At 37.2% G+C, this 19,860-nt stretch overlaps 1 protein-coding gene across 5 annotated transcripts in view; it reads left to right on the top strand.

Moving 5' to 3' along the window:
* The window catches only part of TCF12 (transcription factor 12), a 156,755-nt gene that overhangs the window by 38,285 nt on the left and 98,610 nt on the right, over positions 1–19,860 (top strand). For all 5 annotated transcript variants that reach the window (XM_032194529.1, XM_032194527.1, XM_032194530.1 and 2 more), the window contains exons 4-6: positions 5,444–5,517; positions 8,303–8,371; positions 18,516–18,618. In XM_032194529.1, coding sequence (XP_032050420.1) covers positions 5,444–5,517; positions 8,303–8,371; positions 18,516–18,618 — 246 coding nt within the window. The remainder of the gene's footprint in view (positions 1–5,443; positions 5,518–8,302; positions 8,372–18,515; positions 18,619–19,860) is intronic.

Consider the following 19,860-nt stretch of genomic DNA (forward strand, 5'->3'; position numbering starts at 1 on the left):
TTACTACTATTCATGATTACTGTTGGTGTTGGAAACTGATCTTACAAACTGATCTTTGCAAATAAAAATGGAAGCTAATATTTTATAGGTCATAATTAAGATATGTGATGCCGATTCAGGGTAGCATCAATCTCTGTAGTGCCTCAGTGTGCTTTTGGATTTCTGTTATTAAACCTTGGTAGCAAACAAGCTTTACTCTCACGCTTGTAAACCTGACTGGGTAGGTAGGTTAGGATATTGAAGCAGTCAAGCATAGGAGAACCTCACTTTTAGACCACAAAATGGATTAGTTGTTCAACCTCAGACTCTGTGGTTCAATACAGGGGGGTCATGCATCATAAAATGATCCCAGGAAGTTTCCAAAAGGACTTGTGGAGTCTGGAGTTCGTACCAGGTGATTTTGGTTCAAGATTCAAGGTAGTTTTTACCCTAACTTATTCTCCTGAACAAAAGGTACAAAAAGGGATACTTTTTTACTACCCCCACTGGTTCTTTAGTAAGTAGAAATACTGGTTATTGCGTTAGCAATGGGAAAATTTCCTTTCTGATTTGAAGGGTTGGAGAGAACTGCAGGATCTGGTCAGGAAAATCTCACTTTGATCAAAACAAAACAATCAAAATAAAGCTGTTACATTCAGAGCACAAGTCAATTTTGAGACAGATGTTTGAGCAACCCTCTGGTTGAGGTACAAGGCTGGAATTGTTTGAAACTCTTTGTCAAGGGTGGGACTAAGTGTACCATAATGGGATCTCCTCCATTTTTCTCCAAGAACTATGAATGAGAAAGAGTACTGAACTCCACTTAAATTGGGGTGTTCTGTTTAGCTTTCAGTTATCATTGGTTCACCTCTGATCATTACAGATGGAGATTTGAAGTTTCTCATGAATATATTTTCATGCTTGAAATGTTTCCCCTTGCCTTTCCTTTTTGGCGTGGGGGGTATAGAGAAAGCTCTGTAGCATTTGAAACGAAAGTGTTTTGCCTTCTACCGAATTAGTGTTGCATCTGAATTTATCGAAATGGCACTTAAGTGTCTATGCTGCTCTTAGTTTGCCTAGGTTTCATTTCTCCTCTCCATTTGATTCATGCTTTGTTTATTTTAAGATCACCAAATGACATGTATTGTCTAAGCTGCTTTTGGTTTTAAGTAATTTTTATGGCAATATGTGGAAGTATATTTTCGTGTTTATCTGGCTTACGAAGTCTAAGCGTGTTCTTAAAAGAATAAAATTGTGTATATTCTATTAGAAATATTAGGTCTACCATAAAATGAGAACTGTTTTCTATTTGGGATCAACAAGAAGAGGCTGAGAACTACTCTAACCTATTGAGACTTAAAATTTTTAATTGAGATTGCTTTGACAAAGGAAAACTGATTTCCTTTTGTGTCCACTTATCAGAGTCTAAAATTATATTTCAGGTCATAATTTGTATCATACTTCACAATAGACTGGTGCAGTATGGGGTCTAAGAACAGATCGGTTTGCTTGGGTGTCTAAGATGCAAAATACAATCTGTGCTTTTACAGTTTGTGCTCTAGGTATTTTTGCAATTGATTTCAGTTGCTGAATCTGATCTGAAGGAATATCATTACTGTGAAACAAAATTGGATAAAGAAGCTATAAAAGATAGAAACTCATAGCTTGAGTACCTAGTATAACAATCTACAATGTGATTTTTTTGGGGTCAAATCATTTTTTGAGCAGATGGTAACCCTATAAAGTATATTATCTTGCTTACACATACATTAGAGCTCAAGTCTCTTGAAACAAGTTTAAATACGGTCTTCTTTGTCTTAAACCAGCAAGAACACCAACTTTCATTTCAGTTTATTTGTAAAATCAATTTTTTTATTAAATGAATGTTTGGACCTGTTTCTTCAGGATGAATACATATGTTGAAGGAGTAACACAACAGGCTTCTTCAACCTCTCTTCTAAAAGAGCTTGAAATGCTCACACTGCCATCTTAACAGTGACATTAACCCAAACCTTAAAAATATTTTTAGACTTCAATTTATAAAGCTGGAGTGTATTCTTGCACCTGTTTGGCCTGATCTTGCTGAGGGGATGGAGGAACAGGCAGCCTTTCCTGGGGCCTGGGCTGCGCTTGCAGGTTGCAGAGCTGCAGAGACCACTTCCAGGGCGACTGAGGGCAGGGGAGGCAGAGGTAGAGCATGAGACAGAATTGCTTTGTGAGCCAGAACCAGGCCACCAACTGCTGGCTGAATCATCTGCAGCAACTACAAAAATCACTGAATTATTCCCTGGTTAAATTATGGCATATCTACTACAGCAGGAACTGATTTTGGTTGAAGGCTATGAAATCAGCACGAGTCATTTTCAGTGCCTTACTATCCTCACTGCCTAGTGCGCTTTAAAGGAGGAAAAAAAAGAGGAAGGGGTAGAACCTTGTTATACTTCTGCTTGCTGAACTGCATATATCTGCATTATATATATAAATATCTGTATTATTAGACCCTTACATGCCTCTTCTTTGGATTACGTAAACAGATCGAGATACTGGAGCGTTTCCACGTGTGACACATTTTTCAGTGCTCTCTGAACACTTATATCTTCTCTGTCTCCGCTGACTTCCTTGATGAATTAGTAGATGCTGGGATTGGTCACCAGCTTCCCTCGTGGCAGGGGTTCTACAAAGGTGACGGTCTGCCCGGTTTGGCCCTGTCTTGGCTTTCCCAGGAAAATGCTTGAGCCCCTTCAGTGGCACCATTCCTTTGAGACATGTTAAATTGATATTACCAAGGGTGATTCCTATGTTCTTTTGGGATTACTGCTCCTATTTTATACTCTGTGTCCACCTTCCCACCCACATCTGGAAGGTTTATCTTACGCTTCTGGTTCATTCATGCATAAATACCTTTGGCTATACTGAAGTATGCAATATTGTTAGTTTATGCCCAGCCTGCTAGAGTTGATCTGGGTCTCTGACTCTTGCAGAGTCAGAGATTTTTTCTTGTCTATATCATCAGTGGGGGAAAAAAAATAGTGTAAAAAGCAGAACAGGTTCCTTAAGCACCAGCATAAATATGTATCTGATTTCCTGGCTGGGAATTGTTGGGTAGCCAGTTCTTAATTCGTCTGGCATGTGCTATTTTGCCTGGGGGGCCAGGGGGCAGCAGGGGTATCGTTCCAAGTGAAATCAAAACATCTTGTAGCAGTAAGTCACAGCGTATGTGTTCTTTATGTGGTATATGAAATAATTCCGTGCAATCTTCAAGGAGGTTTAAAGTGAGAATGTGTATACCTCACATGCAAATTCGTATTAAACAGTTGATCTAGCTGTAAGCCTACTTTTGGCTTTTAGAAAAAGAAAAAATGACCCATGAAAAAATAGGAGAAACACCTGGTTCTAAAAAAAAGTTTTGATACTCTTGACTACTCCAGCTAACTGTACGGGCTTTTTTAGAAAAAGGAATTTTGTGAAGAAGTTAAAACATAATTTTCCTTCCAACCTTAAAATATTATATTTTTGTTTTAGAGATGTTTGATCAATCTATATGCATAATTCAAACGGTAGAATGAAAATATGGGAATTTTTAGCTGTGCATATGCTAATTAGCAGAACCTTAACATAAGTCCTTGTGTCTCACTGACACAAGTTTTTAATTTTTAAACAAGTAACACGTTTTCCTGATTAGGGGGTCTAAACACTCCATGCATAACCATTATCTCCTGACTTGTTTCCTCTATAGATTATTATGTATCATCTTAAACTTTCACACTTCTGTGAGGGTAAGATTTTTTTCTTCCTCCTACTATATGTCTTCTGCAACTAAAGCAATGGAGGACTTGTTGTGATTATCATAGGATTACTGGTGCTGTTGTTTCTGGCAGAGAAGAGTCACTTGTGCCAAAAGATTACTTTCGCCTTTGTCACTGCCAGCCACGACTTTTTACTCAGCTCCTGGATCAATTACAATAAAACAACAACAATGCTGTCAGCTGCAAAATGCAGCAAACTTCCACGAACTTGGCTCAATATAGGGAAATTTTTGCATTTACAAAGAGCGTTCTCCAGCCTTGAGGGTTCTTCCTGCAGTACAAGAAAGAAGTCCATAGTTTTCATCTGGGTGATTGGACTGTACTTTCAGTTTAACATGCCTTGTGCAGGCTGTCTTTGTTAAAACAGTATTTTATAACTTCATAAAGCATGTTCCTTAAGGAAATAATGATTAGAATGCTATCACTGCATAAGTAGCTACTTAAATACCAGCTTGTATTTTCTTGCATTTTATTTTGTAATGTGGCCAGTCTGAGATACATTAGTGAAAACAAATTTGCAATATAAAGTTTGGACTTAAGAATGATGGTGTGAAGTAACTTGAACTGAAGTCTTTTTTCTAAATTGTGTTGCTATAAAGCTTCGTGATTTATACTACATAACATATTAGGCATTTATGCTGTATTTTCAGAACCCTTTATGGGATAAGTCTGGTTGAGAGGGGGAGAAAAAAGTAATTAGTTGTGTTTTGTAGGCCAAAGTACATTTAGAATGGAATTGTTCCTTCAAAAATAAAAAGTCTTGTGCTCTCTCTGTATATGATCAGTGATGCAATTGCTAGAATAGTCATCTTACCCTGTGTGAATGAATTTACTGTAGGAGTACTATGGCAATTAGTTGTTTTGGAATGTGGTTTAAAAGATAGTTTAGCCAGTTAATGTTGAATAGAAAGTACTTGAAGCAAGTGCTGGCAACAGTATTGTTGGCTAGATAATACACAGGATATATATTCTGATACTGATTTTAAAGCTCTCCCTATTTTTTCCTTCCCCTTTCTCTTTTGAGCTGTAACCTTGATTTGCATAAAGAGAACTGATTCTAAAAGAACCGTTACAGAATTAAAAAAGATTCCTCTTTTAGAAGAGCAGACATCATGAGTCTTTGTGGTTTTTCTTTTTTTATTAGGCAATTGAAATATAAAGCACTCTGTCTTGCCTTTTTCTCCCTTATGCTAAAATATCTTGCATGTAATGTGAAGACCAAATAGGGAAAATAATTTCACAGGCTTTACAATACTCAAGTAAGACATGAGAGCGAAGAGTAATAACAAGTGTACATTTCACAGTACGTACTACAATATTCTGTGCTAAAGATGCAGGGTAAATCAAGCTGTGCAAAAAGCCAGCCTAATGTGGCTGAGCTTGTGTTGTTACTTGGGTAACTTCTTACAGGTTATGTAGGGCTGGCACTGCAGATCTGCAAATCTTAACTTTTTTTGCTCCTGTTTTCAGCAACTGCAGGTGTGTAAATGAGTAGCTTGCTTTGTAGCCAGCTTCGTTATCAAGGAAATTGTTCATGTTAAATTTTGCTTTTAGAAATATTATCTTAAAAGATGGAATTTGCTTTCAGGTTACATCAGAGAACATAGCTGACTTTGCTATCTCTTATTATAGGTTTGTGCTTTTCTTTTTATTGCTAGGTATGGATGAGCGAACAGGTGCCACATCATGGGGAACAAGTGGTCAGCCAAGTCCTTCATATGAATCTTCAAGGGTAAGGTTCCGACATTATAATTGATAATTAAGTTTATGAGAATGTACAGAGAAAATCAGCAGATGATCTGACCATGTTTTTAAGGGTAAGCTCCTTTAAAAAGGTTAGCATCTCTTCAGAGATTCTAATGACTTTGAAATGCCGCAATAGCAATTCAGATTTCTAAGGCTAAAAGATTTGTATGTTTAGTATTTATGAAAATAAACCGTACATACCTGTATACTTGCATGATCAGCATGCATTTTATTTACCGTATCATCAGAAAATGAAAATAGAAGTCATGTTACTTATTCAGGAGCAGAGATGCATTGGCAAAGTACACGGAGCTCTAGCCTTTCCATTGACATTACCCAGTTGAAGTATGTGCTGCGTTATGGTGTTGGAGAAAGGCTTCACTTTTTCAATGGCTTTCTTCTGTTCCTGTTGTAGCTTCATCCACCCCACATACGGATCCCAAGTTTTTTGGTAGTATCTTGTATCTGACAATAATACCGTCTTGTTAAAACCCAACTCAGTGGTTAAAAGCCAGCTTTTCCTGTAGTAAATCACATTACCTTTTATCTACTCAGTTTTCATTTTACGAATACATACTCCCTAAAGAGCTAGTGAGCTAAATACCTAATGAATTAATAGAAATGCACAGCATAATAGTTAACCCTGATCTAAATAATCTGTTCTGAATTCACTACTGTCGACCCAGAGAGCTGTTAGCAGCTTTCTCCTGCTGTGGAATGTAGTGGGTGGGCTACAAGGTCTTGTCCAGGTGGATATTGCAAAAACCTGCATCTGACTTCGGAGGAGAACATTAGGAAGACTCTCTATGAAGTTTTATTTTTCCCCATTGATCTTCAATAAATAATCTACGGCAAATGGGTGGAAAAAAATAACTGTGTTGCAGAAGTATTTCTGTGCAATGTAGAAATTGGGTATCCTTAAAAACATCCTGAATAACTTGAGGCAGGAAGCGCAGCCTTTAGATGCCTTATCTTCATTTGCAATGGAATCTTATTATACAGCTTTTACTATTTGGTATTCTTACTGTAAGTGTTCAGTGCTTTGACACTCATCTATGAAATTGCTGATCAATATTAATCAGTAATGAGTCAAGCTGACCTAACCGGAATTTGAGTTATGATTCAAGTTCACAACTGGGAAATTAATACACTGTCCAAAAATAAAACCACCAGAAATCATGTATTAAAGTTGTTGCATCTATCATTAAAAAAAGTAAAACAGTTGTCAATATAAACTTGTCTTGATCCCTGTGGAAGGATTCAAGTAAAAAAAAAAAGAAAAAAGTTAAATTTTCGCATTTGTCAGGTATCTCCCTACTCCCAGCATTTATAACTTTGGACTTAAAATAATTTATATTAAAAAAAAAAAAGTCCTCTCAGCAAGCAATTACGCAATGTTGTTGAAAGTGAAGTAATCCTGCTCAATAAAAAAGGCTGTTTCTTAAACTGTTAGTGTACTTGTAATGTTGAGGTGGTAAAGTTTCTTTCACTTCATTAGGGGATTTTTCTTTTTTAATCTTAAAGACAACAAAAATCCTGCGTGAGGAAAAAGTACTGAAGTTAATGACAGACTCCTGTTCATTGAATATTTTTACAGATGTTTTTCTACACTACCTTTTTTCAGAAAGCTTGCTAAAATATATAAACATAAGGGCAAGCCTTAGGTTAGCATGGAACATGTCCATAAATTTCTTCATGGAATGACCTTATCTGCGAGCTGTTGGCAGCTGTGGAGCTGGTATGGCAATGGCTCCTGGCAGATCAGACACCAGCTGGTGGGCGACGGTAGGTTTAGGTTGTCCTTTGGGCCCTATGTGGTTGGTTGTCTTAGGAGGCTTGTTTTTGAAAGACTGCAAAAAATCTCCTTGGTTTTATGGAGTATATCATCTTCAAACACAGAGTAGTAATAAGAAGGGCGTGTCCCACAGGATTGGAATAGATTTTTTGCAGCATTGATGTGAAATGGATATCCGAAGCAATTCAGAGGGTATTTAGTTCTTTGTCTGGGTTTTCAGTACACCTTGAAGCTAGATAATGGGACAGGAAAAGCAAACTTTCTGTAGAGCCCTGCATGAAACAATAAAGAATGGTTGTCCGGGATGTCATTTAAATAACAGCTTTGTTTAAGGAAAAATTGAATTCCTCTTAAAGGAAAACGCTATTCTTGTGTTTTCCCCTAAAAGGTCATGAACAATAGAATTGTGTGTTGTCTGGATATAGGATTTGTAATGATAAAGAGGTACAAATCAATTCATTCCATGGCCAGGTTTTTCTGGAGGAAAAAAAAAAAAAAAAAAAGTAGAACACAGGAAATGGTCTTTTGCATTGTAATCCCAGGAAAAGCACCAGACTTCATTTATGAGTCTAAACCAAGTTTGTGTGCATATGTTTTGGGTAAGACTTATTGTCATTTATTTCTTGGTTTTCTTTCAACTAACGAGGCTCACAACGATACTTATTTAGAATTCTGAATATAGGTAACTTCTGGCTACTGCTTCATATGCTGACCAGAATAGATAAAAATGAGTGCGGGGGTCTGTATTGCAGGAATATAGATCATAATATTTCACAGTCAGCAGGGCAAGTGATGGACTTTACCTTTTATGTTTCTCCGTTACATCTTCTGATGACTAACATTTAGTATTTAAATAAGTCAAAATGATCTTGCTAATATGTTTGGCTCTAATGCTTCAGAATGCAGTGCTTTCTCCTAATTTCAGTATAGAATGTTCATCTTGTCGTAATTGTTCTTACGACTTCCTTGTTTACAGGAAAATGGCAGTCTTCATGGAAAAAGCTCAGACCTCTCCACGGACATAGAGAAGTTGAAACCGCAAGAGGTACCGATTTCTCTTCTTTATATTGTGTGTGTGGTGACTTGTTTATTTATTTATTTATTTATTTTAAATCTGCCTGCAGCTGGCTACTGGAGTTTTTCCTTAGAAGTCACAGTACAGCGACGGAATTGTTTAATAGTTTAAATCGTTGGCAAAATGCTGGCTGGAATGTCCAGAGGCACATAATAGGTTGGGAATTAATGGTAGTTAATTGCGTACCTTTCACAGGATCATTAAGTAAGATGGTGGAAGACTGGGTAAAGGGAGATCTTCCTCTGATCTCCTTTCTCCCCTCCTGCTAAAGGTCTGTTTGTAGTAATGCTTAAGGAAAGAGTATAAATGCAGGGCAATTATTTTGCCGCCTTTACTGATGTACAATCCTGGTGAAGCCCAGCACTTAGGGATTTAGGAGACTGTCTGGACAGAGCCAATCTTATAGACATTGTTCTTATAGCTACTGGTGGACTTGTTCTCTGAGAGTTGTGAATTTTTTTGATCGTGATTATAGTTTTGGCAAAAATAGCAGACATTCTGTGGCAAAAATACTGATGGTTGTGTGCTGACCAGTGATTTAACTGACTTCTACCATGTTCCTGTGTTTTGATGAGTGGTGATTAGTTGTTACTTACATACTTCATTTTTTTTTTTTTTTTTTTTTTTTTTTCATGAACATCTTTGTTGTACATTCCAGTCATGTGTCTCCTCCACCAAACTGAGCAATCATAATCTACTGGTCTCTCATACAGTAACTTTACCTAGCTTCTGGTTAGGTTAGTTCTTGGTACCAATCTCTGAATTTTTCTGCATAACTTAGAATTGGGTTGATTACTGCTGCATGTGCTAGTCAACATGAGGGTATGCTGTCCGTTTCTGCATGACAAAAATACTTCTCTGTTCTTTTCTTACTTGTTCCTAAGTCTTGCACTTTTTGACTGTCACTGAGCTCTGAAGTGACATTGTTTCAAAAACTATATGGGATACCAAGATTTTTTCCTTATACTCTGCAGTAGTTCCCACCTTGTACTGTCACAATTATTTCTTTAAGCACATTTCTCATGTTTCTTTTGTGTTTACACCAAACATTATTTACTATTTCATTGCAAATTTTGTAGAGAACTTGCTTTGTAATTCTGCACTAATATTTAGTAAGGATGTTTGAAAACATTTTTTGTTATCAATAAATTTTACCATCTCTCTGTTTACCCAGTCTTTTCTATTTATTCATGCAGCTGTTGAAGAATGTTGATCTGAGTACAGTTTTTTTGGGGGAAATGGGGAAAACACATTGGTAACTTCCTTTCACTATGAAAACTGGGCGATATTCCTGTGCTCGGGGTGGGGTGTTTTGTCTTTTAATCTATTGATCAGTAATAAATTCACAAAAATCCTTCTCACATCCCATAACATTTTAGTTTACTTGGCTGTCTCTTTTGGTAGTGTTTTGAACTAGCATTAAAGTTGGAAAGTCTGAGAATCACTGTAGACTTGAGAAAACCTTATATAATAGCCTTGTTTTTCAATGCCTAATAACGCTAAATATTCTAGCACTGGAGGATTAGTGGGTATTTGTATATTTAGAATCGGCTGTGATGATCTTGAATTCGTGAAAAGGTATGAATCAGTGACATCTGTGTGCAAAATCTCCTGCATAGAGTGAATGTTTTGCTAGAAAAATGAACCACTTGAAAATATATCTATAGTGGAAAATAAAAAGTAGGAAAGCTTTATTTTTAGAGGAATAATTCAGGGGAGCTAATTAGCAGGTCAGTCGAATTCTACAGAATGCTGATGTCTGCTTTAATCTTGAATGATTGTAATGAAGTCCATTTACAATACTGTGTCAAATTTGCCATCAGTTGGGGTGCTTTCTTTTTTTCTGACTATTCAATCTTGATTTTACCTTGATCTGGGCAACTGTGGTGGTTTTCAGATTGCTGTCTTTTGATTAATGTATGCAAGCCTCTCCCTTATCTGAGCGATGTAGTGCTAGAGATTTTTGTATGTGTTCATAATCCCTTGCATTAGAAGGGTAGCTGTCTCTTAGCATATGCTGCAGAGAATTGGAAAGCTGCTTTTTAAAGCCTTGCTCTGCTGAGCTCTTCGAAGCCAATTCAGAGGTACTGGAGCAAGTAGCAGTTTGATTGTTACATGATAATGTCTTGCCCTATAGCTCTTGAAAATTTTGTTTTCCTGGTGTGAGATGCTTCCAAAATTCCGGCTTTCTACTTTGTCTGGGAGTTGTCATTGATTTGCATAACCTAGCAACAAGTTGGTATATTTATTCTTTTTGGATAAATATAATCTTTTAATGAAGTTTTTCTTTCTATTGTAGCATGGTTAATAGTGGCTTTTATTTTCTGAAGCATGATGCTCTGGGATTTTCTTTCATATTTTTGATTTTGTTTTAACACTCTTCGGAAAATGAAAAAAGGAACAAGGTTTTCATCTGTTTAAATTGCTCTTTCCAAAAGAGAAAAATACATATATTTTTTTTTAAATAAGACATTTCTTTGCTATATATTTTTTCATTTTTTTCTGATACATACATATGTGGTAATTTTAACTTTTTAAAATAAATTAGCAGCGATATTTTTGTTACAAAACTTCTACCATGGGTGCTTGAAGTATTTTCCAGCATTTATATTGCAATAAACGCTGTAAATGTACATTTTGACCTGTTTTAGCATAAAATCAAGTTTCAGCACTGAGTATGCAGTCTATTCTCCTCTCCTGTTGAGTTGCGTAACTCTTATATATCTATTTGAAGTCGGAGTTGAACCATTCAAGGTACCGCTGCTAGACATAGATAATAATGTAGCACCGTTCAACAGGTTATGCCCCACATGTATGTAAAAGACTTAGATATACACTGGAGCCGAAAATATTATTTGCCCATTCTATTCTTTTTACACCCCCCCACCAGTAGTACTTTTAATTTGCAAAGAAGTCAAAAAAACAATAGTAATGAGATAGCAGGTTTTGAAATAGTATTTTATACCTCTTAATCTCAGGTACATTACAAGAAAGGAAGCTGTTAAATAGCAAAACAAGACAAGAGGGACACAGAAATACAGTAAGTGTTATCAAGTCTGTTGTACTTGTGTCCTTTTTGTCCTCTGGTTTCTTTTTTTTAATTTATTTTTTATTGTTGTTGTTGGGGGAGGGAGATTGGTGGTGGTTCTGCTGATTATTTGCTTTTCCTGATGTATTCTATAAGTAAGCAGATGATACAGTGTGAAACCAAAGCCTAAATTCAATATCCCGTATTTAGTGCACAGGATCTTTCCACAAATGCAGCTTACTTTGTAATTTAACTTATGGGCAGCTCTATTTAAAACAGGTTCCAGAATTTTAAGCACACTCTCTAGATAGGTTTCTTAAGTATTATTTTCAAGCTTGTTCATGCCAGTACGTTGGCCTCACTTGTGTTATTTTATTTCCTGATTTATAGTTTAGATAAGAGCTAGAGAAATCTGTTTTCAGTCATAAGTTATTACTGTAGGAGTGTTGTGTTGTTTTTTTTATTTATTGCATCTCCCTATTATATGGAAATTAGTGTTGGAATATGATTTCAAATGAGCTTTCTGTGTGGCCAAAGAAATGTCTTATTGCATGTTGCATTGATACTTGTCTCACAAGAGTTCCGAGAGGTGTAATTGGCTGTTTGGTTTAGTTGTTTAAAATCAGATCCGTTATTCATTGTGTTAATTTCCTGGAAATGGATTTAGAACTGGAGAAAACGCTGATTATTGGAGAACAGATACCTTGTTCAGTGTGTTGTGTTCAGTCACAAGTTTCGCATGTTCACAGAGAAGTCTCTTTACTCTGGCCCATAGAATTGTGCAACATGAAGCGCAGTTGCGGTTGCAGCATCCAAGTTAATAGTCTACATGTAAATAACTTAAGTTTTAAGATGAAATTGATATTATTGTTTGTATCTCAGTTTTTGGTGAATCGGAATGAAAACTTAAACCACCATATAGTATACCATCATGAGGATAATATAAATTGAAGCTCTCTTGTAGTGGGTACCTGTTATGGTATAAGAACTTTTATGCTTCCAGGGTGAGTTCTGACTTCTCTGAATCCTTGAAGCACTCCTTTCTGAGAATATATATTTTTTGTTTTTATTTTTCTTTGGATTTATTTTTAACTTCTTTCTTTTTTGTAATGTTCATTCTTAGCAGTGTGTTCACAGCTAATTCACAGTAGACTCAGCAAGGTTTTGGCTCTGTAGTCTTTCCTCTTGGAGCCACTGACAAATACCTAGTTTTGATGACTTTTCTTTCCAAAATGTTTGTTTATTTCTATAAACCTACATGATCACATAGACCATAACCTTTCAAAGTAGGTAGGACACATTGGTATGTCTTCCAGAAGCTGCTTATCTCATTTTCTCTCAGTGATCACAAGCACAAAGCTCACAGGTACAGTACAGTGTGTCTGTCTCTTGCTGTCTCAACATCTCTGTAACACCCCATCCCTTTTTCCCCTTTTTTTTTTTTTTTTTTTTTTTTGCTTTAGTTTATTTTAGAACTCAAATCAGTTGGAAGAGCAGATAACCCAAACTAAAGTGGATTTCAGCAGTAGATCTATTGTTCATTTACATATTATACATTCAGGTGGCTTCTCTTGGATTGTAAGGAATCAGAAGCAGTATTCATTAAATTTAATCTTTTAGTCTGTAACCAAGTCGAACTGTGAAGTTAACCATTCCTTTTAGTGGAATTTTAAGTATCTTAACTTTAGTGGAGATAATTGATCTGTATTTTAAGTTGCTAAGTTGCAAATAGTCACTTACTGGTCTAGCAGCTTGCTTATGAGCTCCAGCTGGGTCTGATTTTTGGTTTGTTCCCAGGTACAAGTACTTGGATTGGAGAGAGGCGTTGAGGATAAGGGAAGAAGAACAAATTAAGCCTGTTTTCTCTAGTATGGTGGACTTGAACAAAATAAAAGGCTGTGCAGTACTTACAATACAGGAATAAATTATTTAAGGAAATCAATAAATGCATAGGAAAATCATGTGCTGTGCTGCCTAAAAGCTACCTTGTCGTTACAGTGCCTCCTTCATTTTTCAAAGGAAAACTGTGAAATAAAAATAGGATGTTATGCATTACTTAAAGAAAAAAAAAGTATGTCTATACATAAATATATATTAAAAAGTAGTTACATGTATATAATATAACTGAACAAGTCCACAGCTTGAGCTAGTGTTAGGAGTGTGGTTTTGCTTATGCATGGACAAACTGTGGTGTGACTTTGGACAATAATGATTAAAGGAGAGTAGTTTTCTGTTCGAGGTAGAATGAAAAGGGAGGGGATGAATCTGTGTCTGTGTTCTTCTTTTCCAAGCAGATTGAAGTTAGTTGTTATTCGGCCTTGTGTAAACGAACATGAATTGTCTTTCAGCATATGCTTTAGCAATTTTAACGGAGTTTTCGTACACCTTTAATCATGAAGTACTGACCTTATGGTCATGGTAATGAGGCAGAGACTCATTGTGTCGGGGTTACTTACGGGTTACTAGGATAAACGTGCCTGGTATGGAATGTTGTTTCTCTGTTGTTGGTTTGTTTTCATTTCCTCTTTCAGGTTTACTAGAACAGTTAATTCTATAAGATAATTTTCAGGTGTCTTGTATGCTATCACATAAGATCTTTGTAAATGGTCTCAGATTTTCAGTTGGTGTAGCTGTACTAGCACCTGTGTAGATGGAAAATCCTCTTGGTAACAGGCAAAGCCTAAATCACTTGAGGAGTCTTACGCAGAAAAGGTGGGAATGAAAAGTATTACAAGTGATTATATTTTGTGTGTTTTAATTGATAGAGTTCAGTTACTGGAATGATTAGAGAACTTCAATATAATCCAATGAAATGTAAAAAATGAATAAAATGTTAGAGCATTCAACCTTGAGAGTGCCTACACTCTGCAATTAAATTGCAGCACTAATTAGTAATAGTCCTCCAGCTGCATTTCATGCCAGGCATTATTAGTTTATGATACTTGTTGCTTTTGTTTGCAGACATTTCTGATTTTTGTCTTTCTGAATGCAGACATAGAGTGAGCCTGAAGTTTGGGAGAGGCTAACAGGCATTTTGCAACAGGCAAAATGAACAGTCTCAGTGTTAGAAAATGCTGTAAGGGAACGGTTGGCATTAGCGTCCATTAGGCTGAATTGGGACTGTAATAAAACAGAAGTTTTGTCTCCCTTTGTAAAGGGTAAAGCTGTTTTGGGTATTACTCGTGTAACAAGTTGGAACAAACAGTATGGTTTGGAGTTTACAGCTATGGCATACAAACGGTCGTACTCAAAACCAGTTTTCTTTGTGTAGGTAGAAAAATGCCCTGTCTGAGCTGTCTGCTGTCCCTTTGTAATAGCGTGGTCATAAAAGAAAATAAATTGTCTAATAAGTCTATTTTGCAGACTTTTCACCAGCTATTTGCTAAATACTCAAACTGTGCCTTCTGATGCATGCTGATCGGTACGCTTGCTGAGGAATGAAGGTGGCAGAAATGAGGGTGTGTGCTGGGAATGGAAAGGTGCCCTCCAGCTTTCCTATGTCAAACCTGCCTCACAGCTAACGGGAAGTAGCAGGAAGGCCACCCGTGGCCCAAAGGATGGGATCACCAACCTGCTCGAGGAGAGCGAGGTCAGAGTATAGATCACTGAGTAGTGCTTCCCAGAGGGAAAAGAGCTTTTGGCATAACTAGTTAGCTCCTGTTTATGCTTGAAGCTTTTATCAGTCACACTGTGATCAACTGAGTCCACTTCTGGAGGCAGGTACAATAATCTTCAAAATTGCAATGTACTGGAATTTCTTTCCTGCCTCAGAAAGAGAGGATGAAATGGAAACACCCTAGGCTATCCTTTTTCACATTTGGGGACTACATATTACTGATTTTTTTTTTTTTTTTTTTTTTAAAGCATAATTCACAGAAGTCACAGCACTAAGCCTTTCAGAATTTAAGAAGCGTTTGGACTGTGCACTTAGTCACATGGTCTAAAATTTTGGGTAGAGCCGTGTGGTGTCAGGAGTTGGGCTTGATGATCCTTATGGGTCCCTTCCGACTCAGGATATTCTATGATTCTATGATAATTTGAAAAGAGGGCTCTGGAACAGGTTTACATAACTCCCTCTACCCCACCACCTGTTGCCGTTCCCATGAGGGATCCATTCAGTTGCCAGCTGCACAGTATTTCCTCTGAAATGTAGTCATACAGGTGGGATGTACCTTTGAATAAATCACTGTCTTTATTGCCATAGCAGACAGACCTTTTAAAGCTCTCAACTGCATTCTTCTTTTAAGCAGTAAATATGTTTTCAGTTTGCATTATCATATTTCTTAAATGTTTAAGCTCCAACTGTACTACTAAAAGCTTCCAGTAGCTTTTTGGAAAAGAAGCTATTGGAAGCCTCTAAAAGTCTCATCTCTGCTTGACTAAAGTTCTTTCCAGTAGGACTTCATGCTATTCATTATGTAAGTAAACAGTACAGATGTAAAAGCAAGAAATGGTATCAGGAATGCAGTTTTATTTGAAGTACAGCTTGAATGTGAAGAATGCTCTGAAATAACTCTAATTTAGATCATTGTCCTTAGCACTCTTCTCATTTGGCTTAATTTGCTTTTGTGAAGTGGAAAAGAAGTTTGGTAAATCAAAGCTGTGCATGGTTGTGATTATTTTGTATTCCTGTGGGTGGGCTATATGTGGGAATCGATGCAGCATTTCTAGTGCTGACCAAAAAACTGCTGCTTGAGCTGATAGCTCGTAACTCACTGCGAAGGCTGAGGACCTGGTGTCACGGATGGAGGCCAAGTTCAGACCTCTGTACGTGGGTTCCCGTGTGAAGGTGGAGGAGAGGCGACACTCAGCACGAGTGTGCATTCTGCAATGCATGACAAAGACTGAAAACCTATTCTATCTGTAGTGCTTGCATATGCATTAGTACATTTTTTTCCTCATCTTGGAACATTTCCTATGTTTTCTGTGGCTTTTAGCCTTGCAAAGGACATCTTAGCGCTTTTTTCAGGTGGCTGAAGTGGTTGATTTGTCCACGGGTGTAGAAATACAGCTTGGACGCTTGGATAATTGCACACCAGTGTGTTCTGGGGAACAGAGAAGGTGTATGAAAAGAGCGTGCTGGAAAGGGTTGGCTGAAGGAAGCCCGATGGTAGGAGGGTGAGCGTTCTGGTCTCTCATCCCCCCAGTTCTCGAATCCCACTGTTTTTGAGGGGACTGAGGGAACGTGCAATATGAACCTGGGGGAGAGCGTTATTAATCCTGTGTGCTAGGTTGAGTGTGTTGCATGATGTGTAACCGTGTGTGAAATGAGTCTTACTCTTGTAATATATTCAGTAGTTTAAATATTTATTTTGTCAATAAAGATCTCCTGAAGACTTCGGTCTCTGGGGCTCATCTAGGCACTGCTTCACGAATGCTTGGGATAGGGATTCTTTCACCCCTCATTAATACTGTCCTTACTTTGTTGGGTTTTCTTTTTGTGTGCTTTGTTTTTTAAATAAAATAAAGTTCTCTGTTTGCACCCTTTTGTTCCTTTATTCAGCAGGTTGAATTTCTTTTTTGTTTCCTTTCAACTTAAAACCAACCCCATGTGGTGACCTTAGCTAGGAGCCGCTCTGGCTCCCCATTTCCTCGGCAGCTGCTGCCGCACGCTGCCTGCCTGACAGACGGGCCGGGTCGCGCTCACCAGAGGACACCCTTGTGGTCATAACCAAGCTGTAAATGTCACGAAGGCTGCTCCTGAATGCCTATCACTTGTGTATCGCTGATTCTGAAGTAGATAAAGTCAGCTGAAGATTCATTTGGGAGCTGGGACTCCCGGATGATTACTTTTAAAGCAGAATAGCGGGGAGAGTTGTGACACGCATCCGTGAGCAGTTGGTGGTGATGTGACAGTTATTTAGCCCTCAGTTACCAGCCCTTTGGTTGAACTGACAGCACGCCTGCAAAGATAGTGAGGCCTGTTTCAGCCCCATTAATGTTGTCTTGAATGGGAGCCTGCGGTCTGAAAAAATGATAAATGTTCAGTGATTGATGATTTTATAGTCCTGGGGGACTTGGGATGGCTTCTAGGAGCTGTGAGCAATTTTCCTCTGTCCCTTAATTAGGCCCCAGCTTTGGATTTCTCTCTAGATTTTAGTCTAAAGAGGCTTAAAGGAATGAATGATCAGGAATTGTAAGCTAAGGTTTACAAAATGTGGTTCAAAACTTCGGTTACAAAGGAGGTGCAATTTTCAGTGCGAAGTCTGTCAGGTTTTGATACGGTGTAAGTGATTCAGTGCACATCTGAGCAGTCTTACGTGGCAAATACCATATTCATGCCTTTATACACAAAAGCTGAAAGCATTTTGAACTGTACAAAAGAAAATTTAAGTAATTGGTTTAATTAAATAATATGCATATCCTCGTGCTTCTGTGTTTTCTATCTGTCTCTTTTACCAGTGTTTCCAGACTGCCTAAGGGTCATTCCAGCCTTTTAAGTTGGCTATCTCAATGTTAGAGAAGCGCAAAACAGTGTTTCAGTTTGAATGCTGCTTTGAAAATTAGATAGCAAAATTATTTGATCAGTATTTGAAAGTAAACCTGTTGTCAGTGAGCTGTGCTGTTCAGCAATGTGATAGTGTTCAAATGTGTGTGAATCTGAAACTATGGAATTTCTATGCATTTGCACCAACGTTTTTTCCTAACATCTGTGGCTCATTATGAACTTCTTACTGTGGTGTTTTGTTAATGCAAACAAACATTTAAAAAAAAAAAAAAGAAAAAAGAAAAAAGAAAGTGAGTTGTGACTTCTTCAGACCAATTTTACTCTCACAACGCTTAGTGACGTAACACTAAGAGGATTCAAATATCAATATATCTCAGTATTATTCAATTTTTAGGAATACGTTCTATGAGGACACAACTTGCTAAGAAACGGTGATTTATTTTTGATGGAGAGAATGAAAAGAGGGATGGAAAGTAAAATGTGGGCAGAGAGTGATTTCTGAGCGATAGACCTCAAAGCCAACTTTTGTGATGAATGACCAATTGTGACTCTGCACATTTAATTAGGGAAGTGTCATTACACTCAATTAGCAGGGCTGCCAAATAATCTGTTTAATACTCTGGTCTTTTTTTCTCTAGGGTTTTGCAGACAGTCCTCATTACAGTGATCACTTGAATGACAGTCGATTAGGGCCCCATGAAGGATTGTCCCCGACACCTTTCATGAACTCAAATCTGATGGGTAAGTAGGTAATTCTTTACGAGTATCCCCTCAAAGCCTCTTTGGTCAGAAAGAGACATTTTTCATCCCCTTGTCTAGGCCTGACATGTCAAGCATCTGGAAGTTGCTTTGTTTCTCACAGCAACACTGACTTTCCTGTTGAATTATTTGAATGTTGGGCAAATTCATCATAAAGACCGTTATCTGATGTTCTAGAAGAAAGAACTATCTACATATTCTCAAGTTGATCTAGAAAGTTAATATATTTTACTTTGATTTTTGCATTTCTCTAGTGAAATCAAAGTGATTTTAAAACTGTTTTTCTAACTTTTGCTGCAAAGACACCAATAGTAATCTTTATTTTTCGCACCTCAAAAAAAGAGAACCACCAACTTTTTAAGTCTTTTACATAAACTCTTTTTACGTTTTCTAATTAATTTTTTTTTATTTGTTTTCTTAGAAACATTGTCACTTTTAAGAAATACTTTCAAACTCCTATTTAGCTGGGCAAAAATTGTTGTTGTTTCCAGGTCTTTGGGTGCCCAACTTTTTTTTTTTTTTCTGCTATTGAAACAGGAAAAGCAAGCAAGCACCCCCCAAAAGCATGTATTAGATGGTTGGCTTAGATATTGTTTTTTCATATATTTTAGATAATGTCTTTTCAGTGCTTCTTTGCTTGGATTCTACTGTTACCTGAAACGTATTAATGTACTAATGGTTGTCTGAAACTCGTGACCCTTATTCCAGTTTGGGGCATAAAACTGTCAGTTGCAAAATATGTACTGTTGGGCAAAATGTGGTCTTGGGACAGTCTTTCTTGTATTTTTAACGTAGGGGTGGTTCTGAATGTTGGTTTTGAATTTGTAAATTTGAAATTGTTTCACTTATATATTCTGCTTCTTGCAGACATGACCTATTTTGTGATCTTAGTATTGTCCTTTTAAGACATAGCCATGGTAATCTAAGTGGATTACCTAAATCCAAATCCTGGTGGTCTGCAATTTCTTTTGGAAATCTTTCTACTTCACTCAATCTTTGTTTACTACTTTAATTTTCTCTGAAATGGAGGCAAAGTGAAGCTACTGCTGAAACGGAATTTCATTGAAACTTCCTACATGAACCTGAAAATGTGTAATTTTAAAATGAGTGTCTCTGTCGTCTGTATATGGAAAGAGTTAATGTCAATTGATCAATGATACTTATATCTGAAGTAAGGTTAAAATGTAGTCTCCGTTTTTTAAGTTTTCTTCGCTGCCCACCTCA

This window comes from Aythya fuligula, chromosome 11, assembly GCF_009819795.1.
Source record: "Aythya fuligula isolate bAytFul2 chromosome 11, bAytFul2.pri, whole genome shotgun sequence".
Lineage (NCBI taxonomy): Eukaryota > Metazoa > Chordata > Aves > Anseriformes > Anatidae > Aythya > Aythya fuligula.